Source organism: Camelina sativa, chromosome 7, assembly GCF_000633955.1.
Source record: "Camelina sativa cultivar DH55 chromosome 7, Cs, whole genome shotgun sequence".
Lineage (NCBI taxonomy): Eukaryota > Viridiplantae > Streptophyta > Magnoliopsida > Brassicales > Brassicaceae > Camelina > Camelina sativa.
The window spans coordinates 25,980,709-25,998,018 of NC_025691.1; the positions used below are offsets into that span (position 1 = coordinate 25,980,709).

The 17,310-nt window shown below is 33.6% G+C and overlaps 3 protein-coding genes across 3 annotated transcripts; 1 reads left to right on the plus strand and 2 right to left on the minus strand.

The window, feature by feature from the left end:
* Positions 3,868–6,200, minus strand: LOC104702627 (9-cis-epoxycarotenoid dioxygenase NCED9, chloroplastic-like). Its single transcript, XM_010418519.2, has one exon. The coding sequence runs from the start codon at positions 5,944–5,946 to the stop codon at positions 4,120–4,122; it is 1,827 nt and encodes a 608-aa protein (XP_010416821.1). The 5' UTR covers positions 5,947–6,200; the 3' UTR covers positions 3,868–4,119.
* LOC104704947 (exopolygalacturonase-like) lies at positions 11,759–13,171 on the minus strand. Its single transcript, XM_019227895.1, has 3 exons — positions 13,013–13,171; positions 12,070–12,897; positions 11,759–11,989 (listed from the first exon to the last, which is right to left on the minus strand). The coding sequence occupies exons 1-3, from the start codon at positions 13,169–13,171 to the stop codon at positions 11,759–11,761; spliced, it is 1,218 nt and encodes a 405-aa protein (XP_019083440.1).
* On the plus strand, positions 15,683–16,475 carry LOC104702628 (VQ motif-containing protein 10-like). The gene has a single exon (XM_010418520.1). It carries the CDS (start codon positions 15,925–15,927, stop codon positions 16,255–16,257), a length of 333 nt encoding a protein of 110 aa, XP_010416822.1. The 5' UTR covers positions 15,683–15,924; the 3' UTR covers positions 16,258–16,475.

Genomic DNA, 17,310 nt, shown 5'->3' on the forward strand with positions numbered 1-17,310 from the left:
TGCTTGCGTTGTGTTCCATATCTCATGACACGTAGCAACATACTATCATCATGACATAATATATCATCATATATAGACACATCATAGTTGACAAAAAAAGCACCCACATATTAAGATAACTACATAGATAGAAACAATTGTTATAAAAAGAAAAGAACAAAAAATTGTTATTTTCATTTAAAGTTTGTTAGAATATGTTTCTAGAGTCTCTATAGTCAATGGAGTTTGATCTAGAAACATCGAACGAATTTACGTTCTATAACGCCGTGGCATGTGAGGTTAGCTTTTTTATCTACAAACTCATTGCTTGATTTTCTATATTCTAATATTTTTGAGGCGTCAAGTTCCGAGACAACTTTAACGTATTTTGGCGAATATACTTACTAAAGATAAACTGTATACTATAGAAATTGGTATAAATCCGTATGATCCTGATGCGATTTTGCTAAACAATCAAAATTTTTGTATCATAATTACGAAAATTTGAGTAAAAAACTACTTTACAAAGACACGGTTTACACGTTATAAATCCATAACAAAACTTTAACCGATATCAGTCTTTTTTGTCGGCAAAACCCAAACCAGTCTTTTTCTTTTACATAGATAGGTATTATTCAAGTATATACAGAGCCGTGCCGAGGTTTATAAGTATAAGAAGCGAACAAAAATAAAACGCTTTGGTTTAAACAAAATAAAAATATTTACAAAAATTAACCACATCCTCTCATAACAAAAATAATTAAAGAAACAAACTAAAATAAAATATTGGTTCTTAAACATTTGTTTTCTCTTTTTCTCTCCACAAAATCTTTAAGCAAACTTTCAAAATCAATTTTTCCAACCAATTCTATTTGGATGGATTAAAATAGCTAAGAACAAAAGATTAAAAATTAAGTGCATGTCATATGTGTTTCTTTAAAATTTAAGTGCATTTTAAAAGTACATCGTAAACTGAGCTCATATTTTGTTTCTGACATTGTAAGAATAATTTATAAACCCATCTTTCCGTATTTATATAATTTTATTAGAGATAAACTATACATGTAACCTTAATAATATGCTCTAATTATTATTTTCAAAATTGAATGCGGGAAGCGGCTGCTTCTCTTTCTATAATTGTTGCACGGCTCTGAGTATATATATGCCCGAAAAAAGGGGTGCATTTGTGCATTACATATTAAAAGAGTAGAATCAATTGATTGGCTATTGTGAACCGCGAGTGCTTATGCATACGCTTACGTGTACGTGCTTCAGAACCTATAGAAGTAGGATAAAAGATCACTTACCAAGACACGGAAGTTGGTCCCGCCTGCCCCAAGAAACTCAAACCACTGGATCTGCACAGATGCAACATAGAGAAGATTGATCAGCAGGTTTAGGATGAGAGATAAAGAACCCTCAGAAAGAACCAATCTGTGAAGGGTCTTCTTCAGCATCGCACGTCGCCACACCGTTGGTAGCCGAAGCTTTAGCAACTCTGATGGCAATCAAAGTTGCGATTGCATCGGACCTCACATCGGTATCCTTCGCTTTAGACTCGCTAACCCTTGTCAAAGCTATCAACAAAGAGATCCAAGTCAAGGAACTCTACGGGATTCTACACGACATCCTGAATTTATTCACTGCCTTTGCTTCTGCTGTTTTCTGTTTCATCTCTAGGGATTTCACTTGTCGAGCCGATGCTCTGGCAAAAAAAAGCTTGTTGGCCGGTCTAAACTCTGTTACTTAATTGATTGAATGAAAACCCGGTTTAGTTCAAAAAAAAAAAATCACACAAAGTCAAAATTATGAGATGTATCCAGTGCGCCAAAATTAGAAAGCGCAACAACCTCGACGTAAATCCATGAATAAAGTAAGCAAATAAAATAACCTCCTCAGGTGCATTTTCCTAACTAGGAAAAATATTGTTAAAAGTGTGTTCCAGCTTTTAAATCTATATTATTATTTTTGAAATACATTTTGGTTTATATTTTTCAAATTTTGCTTATTTAATATGTTTTTATTTACAACATTAAGGCCTAACAATTTTACTAAAATAATATTTCATAGAAACTCAATTAATGAAACTATTTAAATTTACCTAATTTGATATATTTATTGCCGTAAATAGCTGGACAACATCTATACATTTTGATTTTTCCACAAACAACTTTACACATTAAAATTTTAATCCCATAAAAATTTTCAAACCTATTTTAATAGATCTTTAGAGAAAAAATCTGTTAGTTTCCTTACATTATCTCTGCTTAACTAATAGTTTCCATTTAATATTTTATACATTTATTGAAGAAATATACATAAGATTAGCTTAAAATGGAGAATATAAACAAACAATATCTCCAATTTCCTAAACAAGGATAATTAAGAGAACGAGTAAATGCTAACAATAAAGCGTGCAATCAAAATTAAATCTTTGGGTTAAAAACTTAAAATAGTTATATCAAAAAAAATTGTTCGACGAATGATTCTACAAATATGACTATCATATTTAAAATATATATATTTAGGACATTTTAGATTGCAAAATGATTTTATCACCACAATACGTATATTAATTTTTATATACATTTAACACATAAAATAACTATTACTTCTCACATATCTCTATATTATTCTACATAAAAAAACATAATCAAACGGTGTACCGAGGGTCAAAACTTAGATAACATAGTAACATCTATATTAAAAAACAAAAAAATTTAACCATTTTATTTAAAATCATATATGAACATTAAAATCGTCTTGTAAATTCAATAAATAGTTATAGGTATATAATTTAAAATTAATAAAACAACAGCAAAATAACAAACAAATAGAATATACGTATTTTAAATATTTAAAAATAAAAAAATATAATCTCTCGGTGTATCGCGGATTAAATCTTAGTTTAATTTAAAATTGGATAACGACAATTTCTTTTTTCTTTTTTCAAATTTTTGATGTGGCTATATATATTCTTATCTTTCATGATTTGTAATCCCAATAATTGCAAGCAGAAGAGAAACAAGCAAAGAAAATAGAAGTGGTTGATAATTGCAAGAGGACAAAGAACGAGCAGAAAAAAAAAAAAAAAAAAAAAAAAAAAAAAAAAAAAAAAAAAAAAAAACAAAAAANGTCTTGTAAATTCAATAAATAGTTATAGGTATATAATTTAAAATTAATAAAACAACAGCAAAATAACAAACAAATAGAATATACGTATTTTAAATATTTAAAAATAAAAAAATATAATCTCTCGGTGTATCGCGGATTAAATCTTAGTTTAATTTAAAATTGGATAACGACAATTTCTTTTTTCTTTTTTCAAATTTTTGATGTGGCTATATATATTCTTATCTTTCATGATTTGTAATCCCAATAATTGCAAGCAGAAGAGAAACAAGCAAAGAAAATAGAAGTGGTTGATAATTGCAAGAGGACAAAGAACGAGCAGAAAAAAAAAAAAAAAGAAAAAAAAAAGAAAAAAAAAAAGGATAGGACCCATTTCACTCTAAACAGAGATCACATGAGATATTTTTTTGGGTTTCCACTTTCCTAAAGGTTACAATTCCTTCTAAGCTTCTCCTACACACCGCTCACAGAGATATTTGTGAAGCCTTATATATTCCCTCAAATTTATACTATATTTTACTAAAAATATAACCTTAAATCTACCTAGTTCACTTTGTTTACTGCTGAGACTGACTAGTTGACTATGTTTAGCTCTACTTAGTCTATTTTGAGGGTAACCAGCTTCTTCTGTAATACATTTTGTTATACGAAGCAAGAAGTCCTTTGTGTATATACAATTGAAACAAAACAAAAAACTTCGCTACAAAGTTTGTATCATTATATTAGATCTCTTACAAAAGTCTGTATATTGTCAATAACGCCAATACATCAAGATCATGAATTAAGCTCAAGTAACAAATTAAATCTACCAAATACTATAGCTAATTCGCTAACCGGATCAACATATAACACTAAAATTCAAGAGACTCGTTCCCGGGGACTAAAATGCACAACAATCCCTCAGGCAAACAGTTCTCTCCCTGATCTCTATATATCACTTATATATATATATATATATTAACATTTTATAAAACCCTAAAAAATGCAAAAACCTAAACCTAACACTAATTAAGCTTGCTTCAATAGATCTTCCTTGCTAATGAACGTTCCGTGGAAACCATAAGGCACTCTCGACGGAAGCGTAACGGTAGCTTCAAGCTTCAGGTTAACAGCGTTAATGATTTGTAGTTCCGACTTCACCTTCTCCTCGTCGTGAACGAACACCATAATGTAATCATCGTCTTCTTCTCCGTCGCCGGAAGGCAGAAACAGAGGCTCTCCTCCGTATTTCTCGTCTCCGTAAATATACTTTTGAATCTCTCCGGTCGATATGTCCACTTTCGCGAAACCGGACACTTTAGGCCACGGTTCGGTTAAAGCCAAGTAAACAAACCGGGTTTTTCTACCTAATAAATTCCGGTTTACCATACCGGCTTCGAGGTTAAGTTGTTCGGAGATAACCGGTCGACGTGTTGATTCCCCTGTTTTCAGGTTTAGTCTTATCTCCGACAAAACACTCTCAAGTGTTTCGTCGTGTTCGTTGAATATTGAATCAGGTGGCGTCATACATGATCCGATCACGACAACCTCCTCTGTGTCCGGTTCTTCCCAAGCGTTCCATAGATGGAAACAGAAACAATCAGGTACTTCGGTCCATTGAATCGACGAAGCATCTTTAGCGTATTTATTCAAGATACCAAATCTTGATTTCTTGTTCTCGTCGTAAACCACCGGAGAACCACCTCTGATCATCTCCGGTAATCTGAAAACCACTTGCTGGTCAGGGATCACTACGAAGTTCTCAGTGATCGCGAAATCGTGGATCATCGTCGGCTGGTCAAGAGGAATCTCGACGTCCGATGATTTCTCACCGTCCGATGTGAATCTGAAGTATTTAAGGTAAGGCTTCGAAACGATGTCGTAGCTTAAAGCGAATAGTTCTCGGGTTACCGGGTCGATTTTCGGGTGGGCTATCATTGTTGATTTTAGCTGACCGTCGAAATCGTACCGACCCGAAGTTTCTAAATCTCCGGTTTGAGTGACCTTGACATAGTACGGTAAATCATCTTCGGACATGGCTAAGAGATGACCGTTGAAATAGACTAGACCGGCATTAGCGACACCGAGGCCTCGGGTCGAGTCGACTAATCCGAATAGTCCACGGGTGTTGAAGAGCATAAGCTTGGCGATACCTAAATGTCCGTGAAGCTCTCCAATTGCTTTGGGGAAAACAGGGCGACCGGATTCTCGCTCTTGAACCAACCGGTTTGTTTCGGTGAACCGGCAAGCGTAGCTAACCGAACCGTTATCGAACTGGACGGAGTGGATCATACCGTCACCGTCGAACAAATGGTGGCCGGAGACTGGTTTGTGAAGCGGATTCGCTCCGTTTCTGACGTAAACTCCTTGAATGCACTCTGGTACTGTTCCAGTCACCGGAAGGTTATGCACGACTGGTTTCTCCGGCACCGGGAAGAAGTTCCCGGATATTTGGACGGTGGGATCCGCCGTTTTAGGAAGCGGATGACGGCGGAGTTCGTGAGAAACCATAGCGTTCTCAACCGCGTCTAAGATCGTGGCGGCGGTTCTCTGTACAGGGTTTAGTTTCGGATTGTGATTGGTAGTTTTGGGGATTAGATTGGCGGCGACATCGCTGCATAGTTTCTTCCAAGAAGACGGTGGTTTTAATGTCGTCGGAGATTGGAGAGAAGACGAGATGGGAGATGTTTTGTTGAATGAGGAGGATGAAACAGAGCAACGGGTTAGTTTCTTGTTGCCGAGTGTTGAAGAAAACGATAGTCTTGAAGAAGAAGAAGAAGAATTTGAGAAAGTTGGATCAAGAAATTGATGAGTCGAAGTAGAAGGAATTAGTAAGGTTGTAGAAGTAGAAGCCATGGTTGATGGATGTTTCCAATAAAACGCTGCGTTTTTGGGATTTGGTTGAGAGTATTATTATTGGTTTCTTCAAGACCAAGTATTATATAAGCTTTGCCCCATAGTTTGTGTGAGAGAGATGAAGAGTATATTCGGACAAGGAGGTTCTATTTATACAAGCATGACAGAAGGGTATTATGGTCTTCATTTTTTAAAATTTTATTTAACATCTGTCGTAATTATCTGATTAGACTAGACTTGTATTTGTTTGTCCAAAAAAAAAAAAAATAATAATAAGACTAGACTAGTCGTAATTATTTTTTTACTTTTCAGCTTCTTTTTTTTCTTTATTTTGTAAACGTTTTAGCATAAATATTTTCGTTGTCGTTCCTTTATAATTATTTATGATAATAAAGGTAAAATGGCTAATCCTCTTTTATCTTCCCCAGTTTTCGTTAATTAGCTGTATAAGTTTGATAATTTTGCTTAGAAAATTAAGTTATACTAGTTTAAGAGATATTTAGTTTTAATGGCCTTGTAACCCACTTGAAAAGGCAGGAGTATCTACCGCTTGGATGGAGGGTAAGAAAATATTCGAGATCAAATTGTATTCTTTCGAAAAGTGTAGTTAGTAATTATGTCACGTAACATAATTAAGACAAACAAATATAACAACTGAGTTACTGAGATGATGATACAAACAAAGTGAAATCAATCGTTATAAGAACTTGCGTATTCTACTACTGTAGTAGTTGTTTTTTTTTTTTGGGGGGTTATGTCACCTTGATATTGGAGGATATATAATCCCCTGTAGCACTTCTTCTTCGCTCATGTATGCTGCTAGGCTGCAGTTGTTTAGCGGAACTATGTCAAGGTGACGATGATACAAACAAAGTGAAATCTATCGTTACAAGAACTTGCGTACTCTACTAGTGTTAGTTTTTACTTTGACTGTTTCAGGTGATTATTTAGGATTTAATTTTCAAAATGAGTGATTACTAAAAGTCTCTTGTGTTTTTTGTCTGCTTTGACCGGCAATGAAGAAACCTTAATCCGGTTAGAGAACAACTATGCTAAGTGAATTTAATACTACAATATGTTATTTCATATTTTTAATACTACAATATGTTTCCTGTTTAATTTATCAACAATACAATGCATACATATGAATATCTTCGGAGATAATAGCGTTCCACTGCTGATGGAAGTGTGGCGATGATTGGTTGTCGCCTCCAAATCAAATCGATTTACGTTGCATTACCACGTGACGTCTTCCCAGTTGTTGTGACATACATAAACAATTTTCGAAATGTTTGCGCGTTCTCACCGAAGAATACATAACAACAAGCACCGAATTACGTAAATAATGTGCCCAAACACGATTCAAGTTAATTGTTTTGAATTATGTGCCCAAACACCATTCAAGTTAATTGTTTTTGAAAAAGTATAATGTGCCTGGCACGCTTAAGTGAGATACAGAAATTGATTACTACTTGAATTTGTTAAACACACAATGAGCGAGAATATGTTTTATTAAATTCTTTTCTAATGAATCGTTCTGTTTACTGCTAAAGCTTTGTCCGGTTGTTCTTCCTTCGACTGATCAAAGTATTTTGTAGTCATAACTCATCTGCAGGTCTCAAAGTGAAAAATGGGATTTAAATTTTTTAAATGTTGTGTATACTATATTACTATTGGGTAATGCAGAACAAAGTCTTATACATACATGAAATATTCTAAGTTCTAACAAGAGATTCGATTATATAAAAATAGGGTGAGTGATTAGATTAAGTTGGTTGGTTAGGATCATTATCTGTTGAGTAAACATCCATTTGAAAATTTGAAATGAAGCAATCGTAGATGCATCACAGTCCACTAATTACACCATTAATTAACCAACCATTTTTAATCCATTCTTAATTAACAGAACATATCATATAAGTTGTATTGTAATTGGTCGCAACATCGTTGGTACAAAATTTTGGACATGAACGAAAAGATAAGACTAATATATGAGAAGACCTTCTCGCTACATGGATCTTTAGTCTTTACCACATTCAAATTCTAAACTGGATCTCAGCTTGGAACTGACATTATCTTCTGTTTCAAGATAGTGATTAGACTAATTGTAATTTGACTACCTCGAGCACCAAACTCTATTCTTCTTTATAGCTGTACTTTGAAAAATATGTAGCCATATGTGTTTTCCCTAATCAGAAGGGATTGAAGTTTGAACTATATAGTATGTGTATATTCCGTGTATATATATACGCGCATTAATCTTATAGAGTTACAATATGTTATGTACATATATATGCATTATGGTTCAATTCATGAGACCACATGGAAGCACATGCTTAAACCAAGTCACCCTGCCTTTTCCCCAAGATTCATATATACCTATTATTGTCCAATGGGAAAAAGTGCACATATATAAATGACAAAACAAAATAAATAATGGTTTATAGATGAATAGTTGCTTTGGGTTTACTGAGATCCATTGAAAGGTAGGATACGGTCGGTCCAACAGTAACATTAATAAATCCAACTAGTAACTAACAAACTTTATGATTGGCTCGCAAGACCATTATTATGAGTAACATGGTCGTTGCTTGTTATTTGTTTACTAAATTGAACCTACTAAACCTTTTTTATGAAACACTTAATATAATGCCCACAATTGTATAGTTCTTCGCGGCTAAATAATGTAGTAACTAAATTTATCTGAAATTCGATAATATATGTTTACAAAATTTTGGTATTTTTGTGTGGAACATATGAGATTCCACACGGAAAAAGAAACAGCATGTAATAAATAATATATACAAACAATTTTTCTGAATTCAAAATAAATACAAATATATAATATTTTATTATAATACACTAAAAATGTGTATACGACTAGACACAATAGGCTGTGGTCTTATAAGGATTCGAGAGTTTTGACCAACCGACTTTACCTGAAAAAACTGCCAAAGCCATTATGACCTAAAGGATCTTTGGTTGCAAATTGCTCTTATTTAAATTATAAAATGATCTGAAACATGCGTTCTTGCGATAGTTTTGATTAAATAACTAAATTCACATCATAACCCAAATTAGTTTAGTTAACAATAGTTTGTCTTGTTCAATAATTTATAGTATCATACAAGAAACCAAATAATGTCATAATTAGCAACTTAATTAAATCAAAGGTCGGCTGCGTATCAGATCTTCTGATTAATGAACAACACTATCTAGCACATTTATTGGATATAAAGCATATGGTTTACGTAAACGGTTCCATCTGCACTCCTCTTCATTCATAAATTAATCAGTTGATGATTGGGAAAAAAACAAAACTGAAATGATAAAAGCCAATGATTACGTAACTAAAGTAACAAGTTGGTCCAAGGGTCTTTGTCCAGTGACTAAATGATAGTCGCCCAAAAACAAGTTTAGTTTTGTAATTACGATATAGTCATATATATATATATACTGAATTTAGCATATGATCGGCATGGAATTAAGATTTGATAAGACAAGCAATAATTGGTGCATGTAGATATATATTGGTCAGGCAGTGTAAATTAAAACGTGAAAACTTCGTCATGAGTGATGGCCCGTTCATCCATAAGGTGATCATCATGTCCATCATTTTGTGGTTGAAACTACTCACATGGACTGATAGACTCACATAAATATCTCCTTATTACTATGTACAATGGTTTTCATATTCCAACAACCACTTTTTTGTTTTTAACACTTCACATCATTTTTTCTCTTTTCTACATCATAATTCAACACATACATCATTTTTATCCTCTACAATAGTTTTGTTTAACAAAATTACAACACTTTACTCCACCAATTTTATTTCATATTTTTTCACCTTATTTGTGTTTATTTTTTTGTGATCACATATTATTAATCATATTTAATATCAAATAAAATTAAAATAAAAGGATAATTATTTATTTTAATTTTTATCTTCTACTTTATTTTATGCTGGGAATGGTTGAGAGATTGATTTTGAAACTGATAATTGTTGGGATTTGGATAGCTAAAAGGATAATTAGAAGAATTTTGGGAATTGAAAGGGTTATTATTAGGATCCATTTAAAAACAAAAAGATAGGTAAAACAATAAACAAGAGTTTATAAAGGTTGATAGCAAAAATATAGTAGAAAAGATGAGTTTTTTTTGTGTGTCCAAATTAAATGAAACAAATCTCTATTTATAGAGAATGAAAAATGATGAATTTTGGTATAAAATATTTAAATAAAATTTTTGTATTCTATAATATAATTGAACTCAAATAATTGGATAAAAAATATTTGAAAGATTATAATTGAACTCAAATAATTGGATAAAAAATATTTGAAATCTCACCATCCAATATAAACACAACACATTTTCTTAATATTTAATTTCTTTGATAGATGAGTGTATGTATATTGTAATTTTAAATAATAAAAAATAAGTCTAATTTATAGAATATATAAATGACCAAACCAATGACTATACTCAATATTTAGTTAGTTCATCATAGTGGTTTTTTTTTTGTAATTTATTATTGAAGTTTCTCAATAGTTTGATGTTATAGTAAAGTTCCTTGTATAACTTGGAACAGAATAAGTTGTAGCCTAAATTTGTTTCCATGTAATTAGAAGATTTAAGGGCTCAAAGACAGAGCAAAGATCTACTACGCTACGCACGCACACACTAGCAATACAAAATAACAACATATATACAGATCAGATTCAACAGTTAAACCAAGTCAACGATATTACCCTAAGTTCCCAAAATACTGTATTACTAGAATTGAGTCTAACTATTTAAAGCCGTACTGAGCTGAGCACGACAAGTCCCAGTCTTTTTAGTTATGTTCCCACATTGGCTCGCCTTAGAGTAACCACACAGAGATGCTCTCTTCTTTAACGGTTCAGATCCATCAAAACAGTAATCGTCGGACTCTCTAATCACTAACGTCTTCATATCGCTTAACCGTAAGGTTCTGATTCTCCACTTGGTCGGCGTCGATTGCTAAGCATCCGCAGCGGAACCCTTATATCGTAATCGAGTCGACTGATCTTCGATCGATCTAATGAGACTGTTAACCTCTGTTTTGTGGTGACGAATCATCGAGATATCGGAGTTGAATGTTCTCAAGACGAAGCGCTTCTGCGTCCAGCGAGGCCTCGCGATTCACCATATATCTTGACATGATGATGATGCTGCGACACGACTCCGCCATATGACGAATCTCCTTGGGAATTCTTGATTCCGACGACAACGACGGAGCTTCCGCTGAACAAACACGGTTCTTAAAACAAACGATCGATCAATGGGTCTCTCTTTTATTAGAGAGGAGATTTTTTTTACATAGAAACAAGCAATCACTATATACAATGTGATTGATAATATTAATAATGGGCCTCAATGAGCTTAATGATATAACCCAATAAAATATCAAAACCAGCCAGTCCTAGTAGATATAACGTCTTGTGGCACAGATTCTATCCAACACAACACGTTGTGTACTTCACTTATTACAGTAGCTTGGTTTGGTTGAAAGAAGAACAAAATAAACCTTTTACTTTAACAAAAGAGAACCTTTTTATTAAAAAAAAAAAAAAAAAGGATTACGATTGCAAACTATAAAATAGATGACGTAAACAAAGGGATTCGTTAGAATCTTATTCCTTTTCCAAACCTTTCAATTCACTTCCCTTTAGAATTGGTCCAAATTGACTAACTTAAACTAAACGAGTGAATATGATCAGAGTGGCGTCAAGAGTTACAAAACCAAAAAAGCTACAGCGAACTAATTAGGATGAAACCAAAATGCGGATCAACGAATGCAAGAGGGAGGAGCTATCTTGCCATGTGTCCTACCGCCAACATTCTCACAGAAAGCGGTGGCTGGACCGTCGGGTCCACTGTGTACTAAGTTAACGTCGGTGAGCTCAACCCCTTTGCAAGGAAAATTCTTGCTGCATTGTAATTTTACGGCCACTTTGTCCGTAGACGTCCCCCAAATGTTATTGTACCTCACGTCTTGTATCTGAATATGTGAAGCAGACTACAATAATAATAATAATAATAATAATAATTAGTTCATGTCAAGAAAACTAAAAATTTGTTTCTTGTGATTGAAGTTACCTCATAGTTGCAGTTTGACGTTGGACAGTATTGTTGATCTATGTTGATTGGGCTTCCGACATTAATCATCTGGAGATTCTTGTAAAGGAAATTAGAAACTAAGTTCGGTGTACTCGTCGAACCCCATGTCTTGATCCGTACTCCATTAGTCGAACCGTTAAAGATGGAATCCCTAACCGTTATTCCCTGAACGCTCTTCTCATCTTTATACCTTCCAAGACTTCCAACGCTGATTCCATGTCCCGGTCCACAGTTGACATTGGAGATATCCAAATTGGTGGTCCCCGACAAGATCGCGATGCAGTCGTCGCCAGTTCCGATGTCAACATTGTCGATCTTCATGTTGCTTGATAAACCTATCTTGATTCCGTCGGTGTTAGGGCTATCTCCGGGGGACCTAATGCTCATGCGTGAGATGTTAAAATTTTGTACTCCGAAGAAGTTGAGGTGACCCATTTTGCTATTGATCGATCTGATGTGGCTGATTCTTGAGAATCTCACGAATTGGAACCCCATGTTCATAGGTAGAGCCCGGCAATTAGAGTTTTGGCGGCAATTGTTGAGTGGCCAAGAGTAGCTTCCTTGTCCATCAAGAATACCGCCGCCTGAGACTGTGAGATAGTCAACGTACCTGAAAATGATCCACGTCTCTTCTTTGATGGCGTTAGCTTCTTTAGGTGCTAACAAAGTTCCTTTGATGATGAAACTAATCCGACTTTTACATGGTCCCGTGAAGATTACGCCACCGAGGTAGAAGGTTCCAAATGGTACGTAGACTCTAGGGAATCCTTTCCATTCGCACGCTTCTTTCCACGCCTTTGTAAACGCCTACGATACCAAGACACCCAAAAAAAAATTCAAACACGTGTTAGAATTCATCAAGAAATACAAACATCAATGTCGAATTAGTTGGATCAAAACAAAAAACGATAAATTTTACTACCATAGCATTGTCGGTTTTGCCGTCACCGCGAGCGCCATAGCTTCGAACATCAAAGATCTTTCTTCCGGGGAGAGGGATAGAAGCGGCTGCTGCAATGCTACTTGCGACGGCAGCTATGAGTAAAATTAACCTTATAAAACTACAAACAGAGGAAATCATTTCTTTCTTCTATTCTGAAGCTGCCTTACGTTTTTGGAATTGAAATGTATAAAAAAAGAGTTGTAATGCCTTTTCGAAAAGACTTGAGAGAGTGGTGAACTGGTGATAGTATGCGTCTCAATATATACTAGTGGATCTCTAGAGACCGCTATATCAGTGTGGCTTGATCCTTGGTACCGTTTTTTGGTAAAAAAATGATTCTTTTTCTCTATTAATCGTCCAAATTAATGTGTTTCTTTAATAGTACAAATCGATTTATTTCTGATTATAGATGGTTTATTTTTTGTAATTCCTTATATATGAACAGAATATAAGTAAATATGGTAAATGTTCCAATCTTGTCGATTAAATTGTGGGATCAAAATTATCAATAAATTGCTTCCGTACGGTTTAACTTACCAAAAACAAGTTAATTACCATATAGTTAGCATGGAAAATATCCCAATCGTATTAAATATTTGAATCTAAACCGTCAAAACGATAAATACTTGTACGGCAGAAGAAGAAGCCCATCCCGCAAGATCTGCTGGACTTCCATAGTAAAGCCTCACAATAGTGATCAGCCTCGTGGACCATATTTATGATTTTAAATTATTAATTCAATAATAAATTGTATATTACATATCTTTAATTTTTTAAAAAAATATTGAAATACTTTGAAATTGAAACCGTTTGGCATGTTAATAAGTAAATATAACCCTCAAATCAGCGAGTATTATCTGCAAAAACCCACAGGTTTGGCACGTTTTTCGTTATAATCTAGACTTGAAAGATGGTTTAGTTACAATTCTATATGGAAGGCTTAGATTTAATACGTTATCTCCCGAAACTGTATAATTGATATATATAAATACTTTAATGTAGTAAAAAGGGCGATCAATTCAAAAAGGAAACATTTCTGAGTCAAGTTTTTTAGTCAAAAGCTTACTATGAACTTTTATAGCCAAACTTGACTTTGCCTCTGTTCTCATCCATATATGTGTCGATGAAAATTAATGATATACAAACTACACAGTACTTATTCGTGGCGCATAAATACTTTTAAAATTTTGTAATGATATCTGACTTATTATAAATGTATGGCCTCACTCAACCAATCCCATCATATCAATCCTTTGAAAAAAAAAAAAACTAATCCCGTCAAAAAAAACACAAATTAAAAAAGAAAATAACTAATTTGAATATGATGGGATTTTTGTGTGTGTGGTACAACCGTACTAGGAACTTTTTTTTTTTCGTACTAGGAACTTATTTGCAATTTGTGAAAAGAGTTTTGGGAATAATGAATAGAAGATGAGTCAAAAAAAAAAAAAAAAACCATAAATAATGAATGATGGTCCCTTCTTATGAAACTTTCCATGAAACATCGTATGTAACAATCCTTGACTTCTTGTAAGATTTGTTGAATTTCTAATCTATTTTACAAAATATAAGAGGTAAGACAACAACAACAACAACAACAGAAAACTCTTATACAAAAATAATAATATATTAAAAAATACTTGATTAACTAATCATGTCTATCAGCGATGAATTTATAAATAGAAGATGCGCATATAATCAACATTTACTTCACAATTTTAATATATTTCGATTTCGTTAAGTAAAATATTACGATTATGATTCATATAACACACAGTTTATGCTGTTCTAAAACGGGAAACAAGATTATTAACCCAAAATATAATATAATCATTGAGACAAATCATTACTTTCTAGAAGAAGCATGAGCCGAAGACGATCGACTTTATTTTGTTATGATGAAAACAGTATTTCAGACGGGCAAATTCTCCACACGTGCAAATACTTTCTAAAAGTTTCTCGACAAAAAAAAATTTCGTAGGCTATTTCATTCAAGTGATGTGATGGGGTTACATCAAAGAAGGCGTACTTTGACCCAAGAAAAGATAACGAAAGATGATATAGATCAGAACACATAATGGTGATATAAAAATTTAATTTTTGGTCCGTCTAGGCTGCTGGATTTTTTTATTAACAGTCAACATGTCTCAACGATCAATGAATGCTATTTACGCATAAGAAAAGCCATGCCATGTGATTTTTAATTGAGTTGATCTCATTAATGGTAGAATGATTGATTTATATAGGCATGTAGAATCGTTATCTTTGTTGTTTTTAGCTAGTCTAGTCCGTAATATTGTGCTTCTTTTTTATACAGCTATAAAAAAGATAAGTCGTAAACACCCATTCAATCGTAACTTCATTGGTAAGCATGCATTTCTAGAACTAGAATCACAAATGTCGTTCGACCTATGTAAAACAGTTAGGGAATTCAACGAATATGATCACAATTACATATATTCGACGATAAAAAAAGTTGGTCGTCGAGAATGTAATATGACGTCATTGGAAAAAAAAAAACTAGGTCGTCATCTATGTAGATTTCAAGTAGGACGATGACACGAGAGATATAATACTGTAAAGTCGTTTCAAACCAATACGAAAATTTTACTTAAACGACTCACTCTAGTGCCCCACCCACACAAAGATTAAATCATATGATTCACATCTCTCTCTCTCTCTCTCTAATCTCTATAAATACCCCAAGTATGCAACCATCCATATAAAAATATACAAACATCTGAGCACCCAAAGACACAGGAAGAGCTAAAGCTGCTAATATATACTCTCACTCTAGTCACTAAAGATCATTTCATCATCTTCATCAACACCACAAATCTTTAAAAACTCTTGTTCTCTGTCTTTTAAAATCGATTAATTTTAATATAGTAATGTCTGGAAGAGGGAAAGTGAAATCGGAGCCGATGAAGGTTGTGTTCATAAACACACAGTACGTTGAGACAGATGCTCGTAGCTTCAAAACCGTTGTTCAAGAACTCACCGGTAAGGACGCCATCGTCGCCGCCGGTCCTTTTGAGTCCCCCTCCTCCGCTTCCGACAGCCGGTGTTACGGTGGCGGTAGTAAAATCGGTGAAGATACCAGACAGCTCTACGGCGGCGGCGGAGGAGGAGGAGGACAAGTAGGGTCGACGACGGAGTTTGATAGATTTTTCAAGGAGATGCCTGCCATGGAGGAGTTGTATAAACTATGGTCAGAAAATTGAGTCATTAAATTATATTATTCTTTTTCTTCTTGAAATCGAATCTTTCTTTTTTATCCACTAAGATTATGTTTTGTGATTGATTTGATTAAAATCATTTAATCATCTTTAAGTTGATCGTCACACTAAAATTAGATCCAAGTATAATTTGCCAAGTATATTGTGAGTTACATAACAGTATGGCCCATATCTCTGAATTTTACACGGTCTTATAGTTTTCATATGTTGGTTTCAAGGCCCATTAAAAACCCAAGTATTTGCTTTTGTTGATGTGTTTGGTCAGCCTATAAATAAAAATTTCCAAAATGTTGGGATTTTATAGTACAACAAACAAACTATTGCATTAGTGTAAAGTGTAAACACATATGTCAGTCTACCAACCAAAAAAACCAAATAGGTAAGGGTACTATGATATTATCCGGATAAAATTCACAATTAATTAAATCCAACATGTTATATAGTTCACAACAACCAAATCAAGCATTATGTATATATATGAACGAACTAAGTATCAACTAACCTTCTTGTGTTTATATATAAAAAAAACAGGGTTGTGTAAGTGCGTAAATGGCTGAAGCAAATAGCAACAAAACTCATGGTTGACCTTCTCTAACCAACCTTAACCAATTTTGTGTTGGGTGAACCATTTCTTTTTCATCAACCCAAAACATATATACAAACACACGAGTTTAATCGTCCCATCTACAAGTCTTGTTTCATTTATCATTCAATATTAGTTTAGCTTTTTGGCAGTTAATTTCAGGTTTTTTTCTGGTATTCAGTTGGGTTGATTCAACTATTATTAGAAACATTAGTATACGTCAACATTAAATATACGTATTTTGTTATTTTAAAATCGTAAGCTAATAAAATCGTAAACAAGAACAACACCTTTAAAGTTCATTTTTACACTACTATAACATTAACGCCGACTAATCTAGTGTTGAAATATCACCAAACTTTGAACAAATAATGATGAGTCGTCGTACAACCCCTTGATAACAACAACTTATTCTTCTTTTTTTTCCATTAGTTTTTTTTTTTTTTTTTTTTTTT

Excerpts from the sequence above, each read along its gene's own strand:
- LOC104702627 (XM_010418519.2), bottom strand. The coding sequence starts at position 5,946 with ATGGCTTCTACTTCTACAACCTTACTAATTCCTTCTACTTCGACTCAT.
- LOC104704947 (XM_019227895.1), bottom strand. The coding sequence starts at position 13,171 with ATGATTTCCTCTGTTTGTAGTTTTATAAGGTTAATTTTACTCATAGCT. Across the intron at positions 12,898-13,012 it reads GCAAAACCGACAATGCTATG|GCGTTTACAAAGGCGTGGAA; the intron begins GTAGTAAAATTT and ends TTGGTATCGTAG. Across the intron at positions 11,990-12,069 it reads CGTCAAACTGCAACTATGAG|TCTGCTTCACATATTCAGAT; the intron begins GTAACTTCAATC and ends TTATTATTGTAG.
- LOC104702628 (XM_010418520.1), top strand. The coding sequence starts at position 15,925 with ATGTCTGGAAGAGGGAAAGTGAAATCGGAGCCGATGAAGGTTGTGTTC.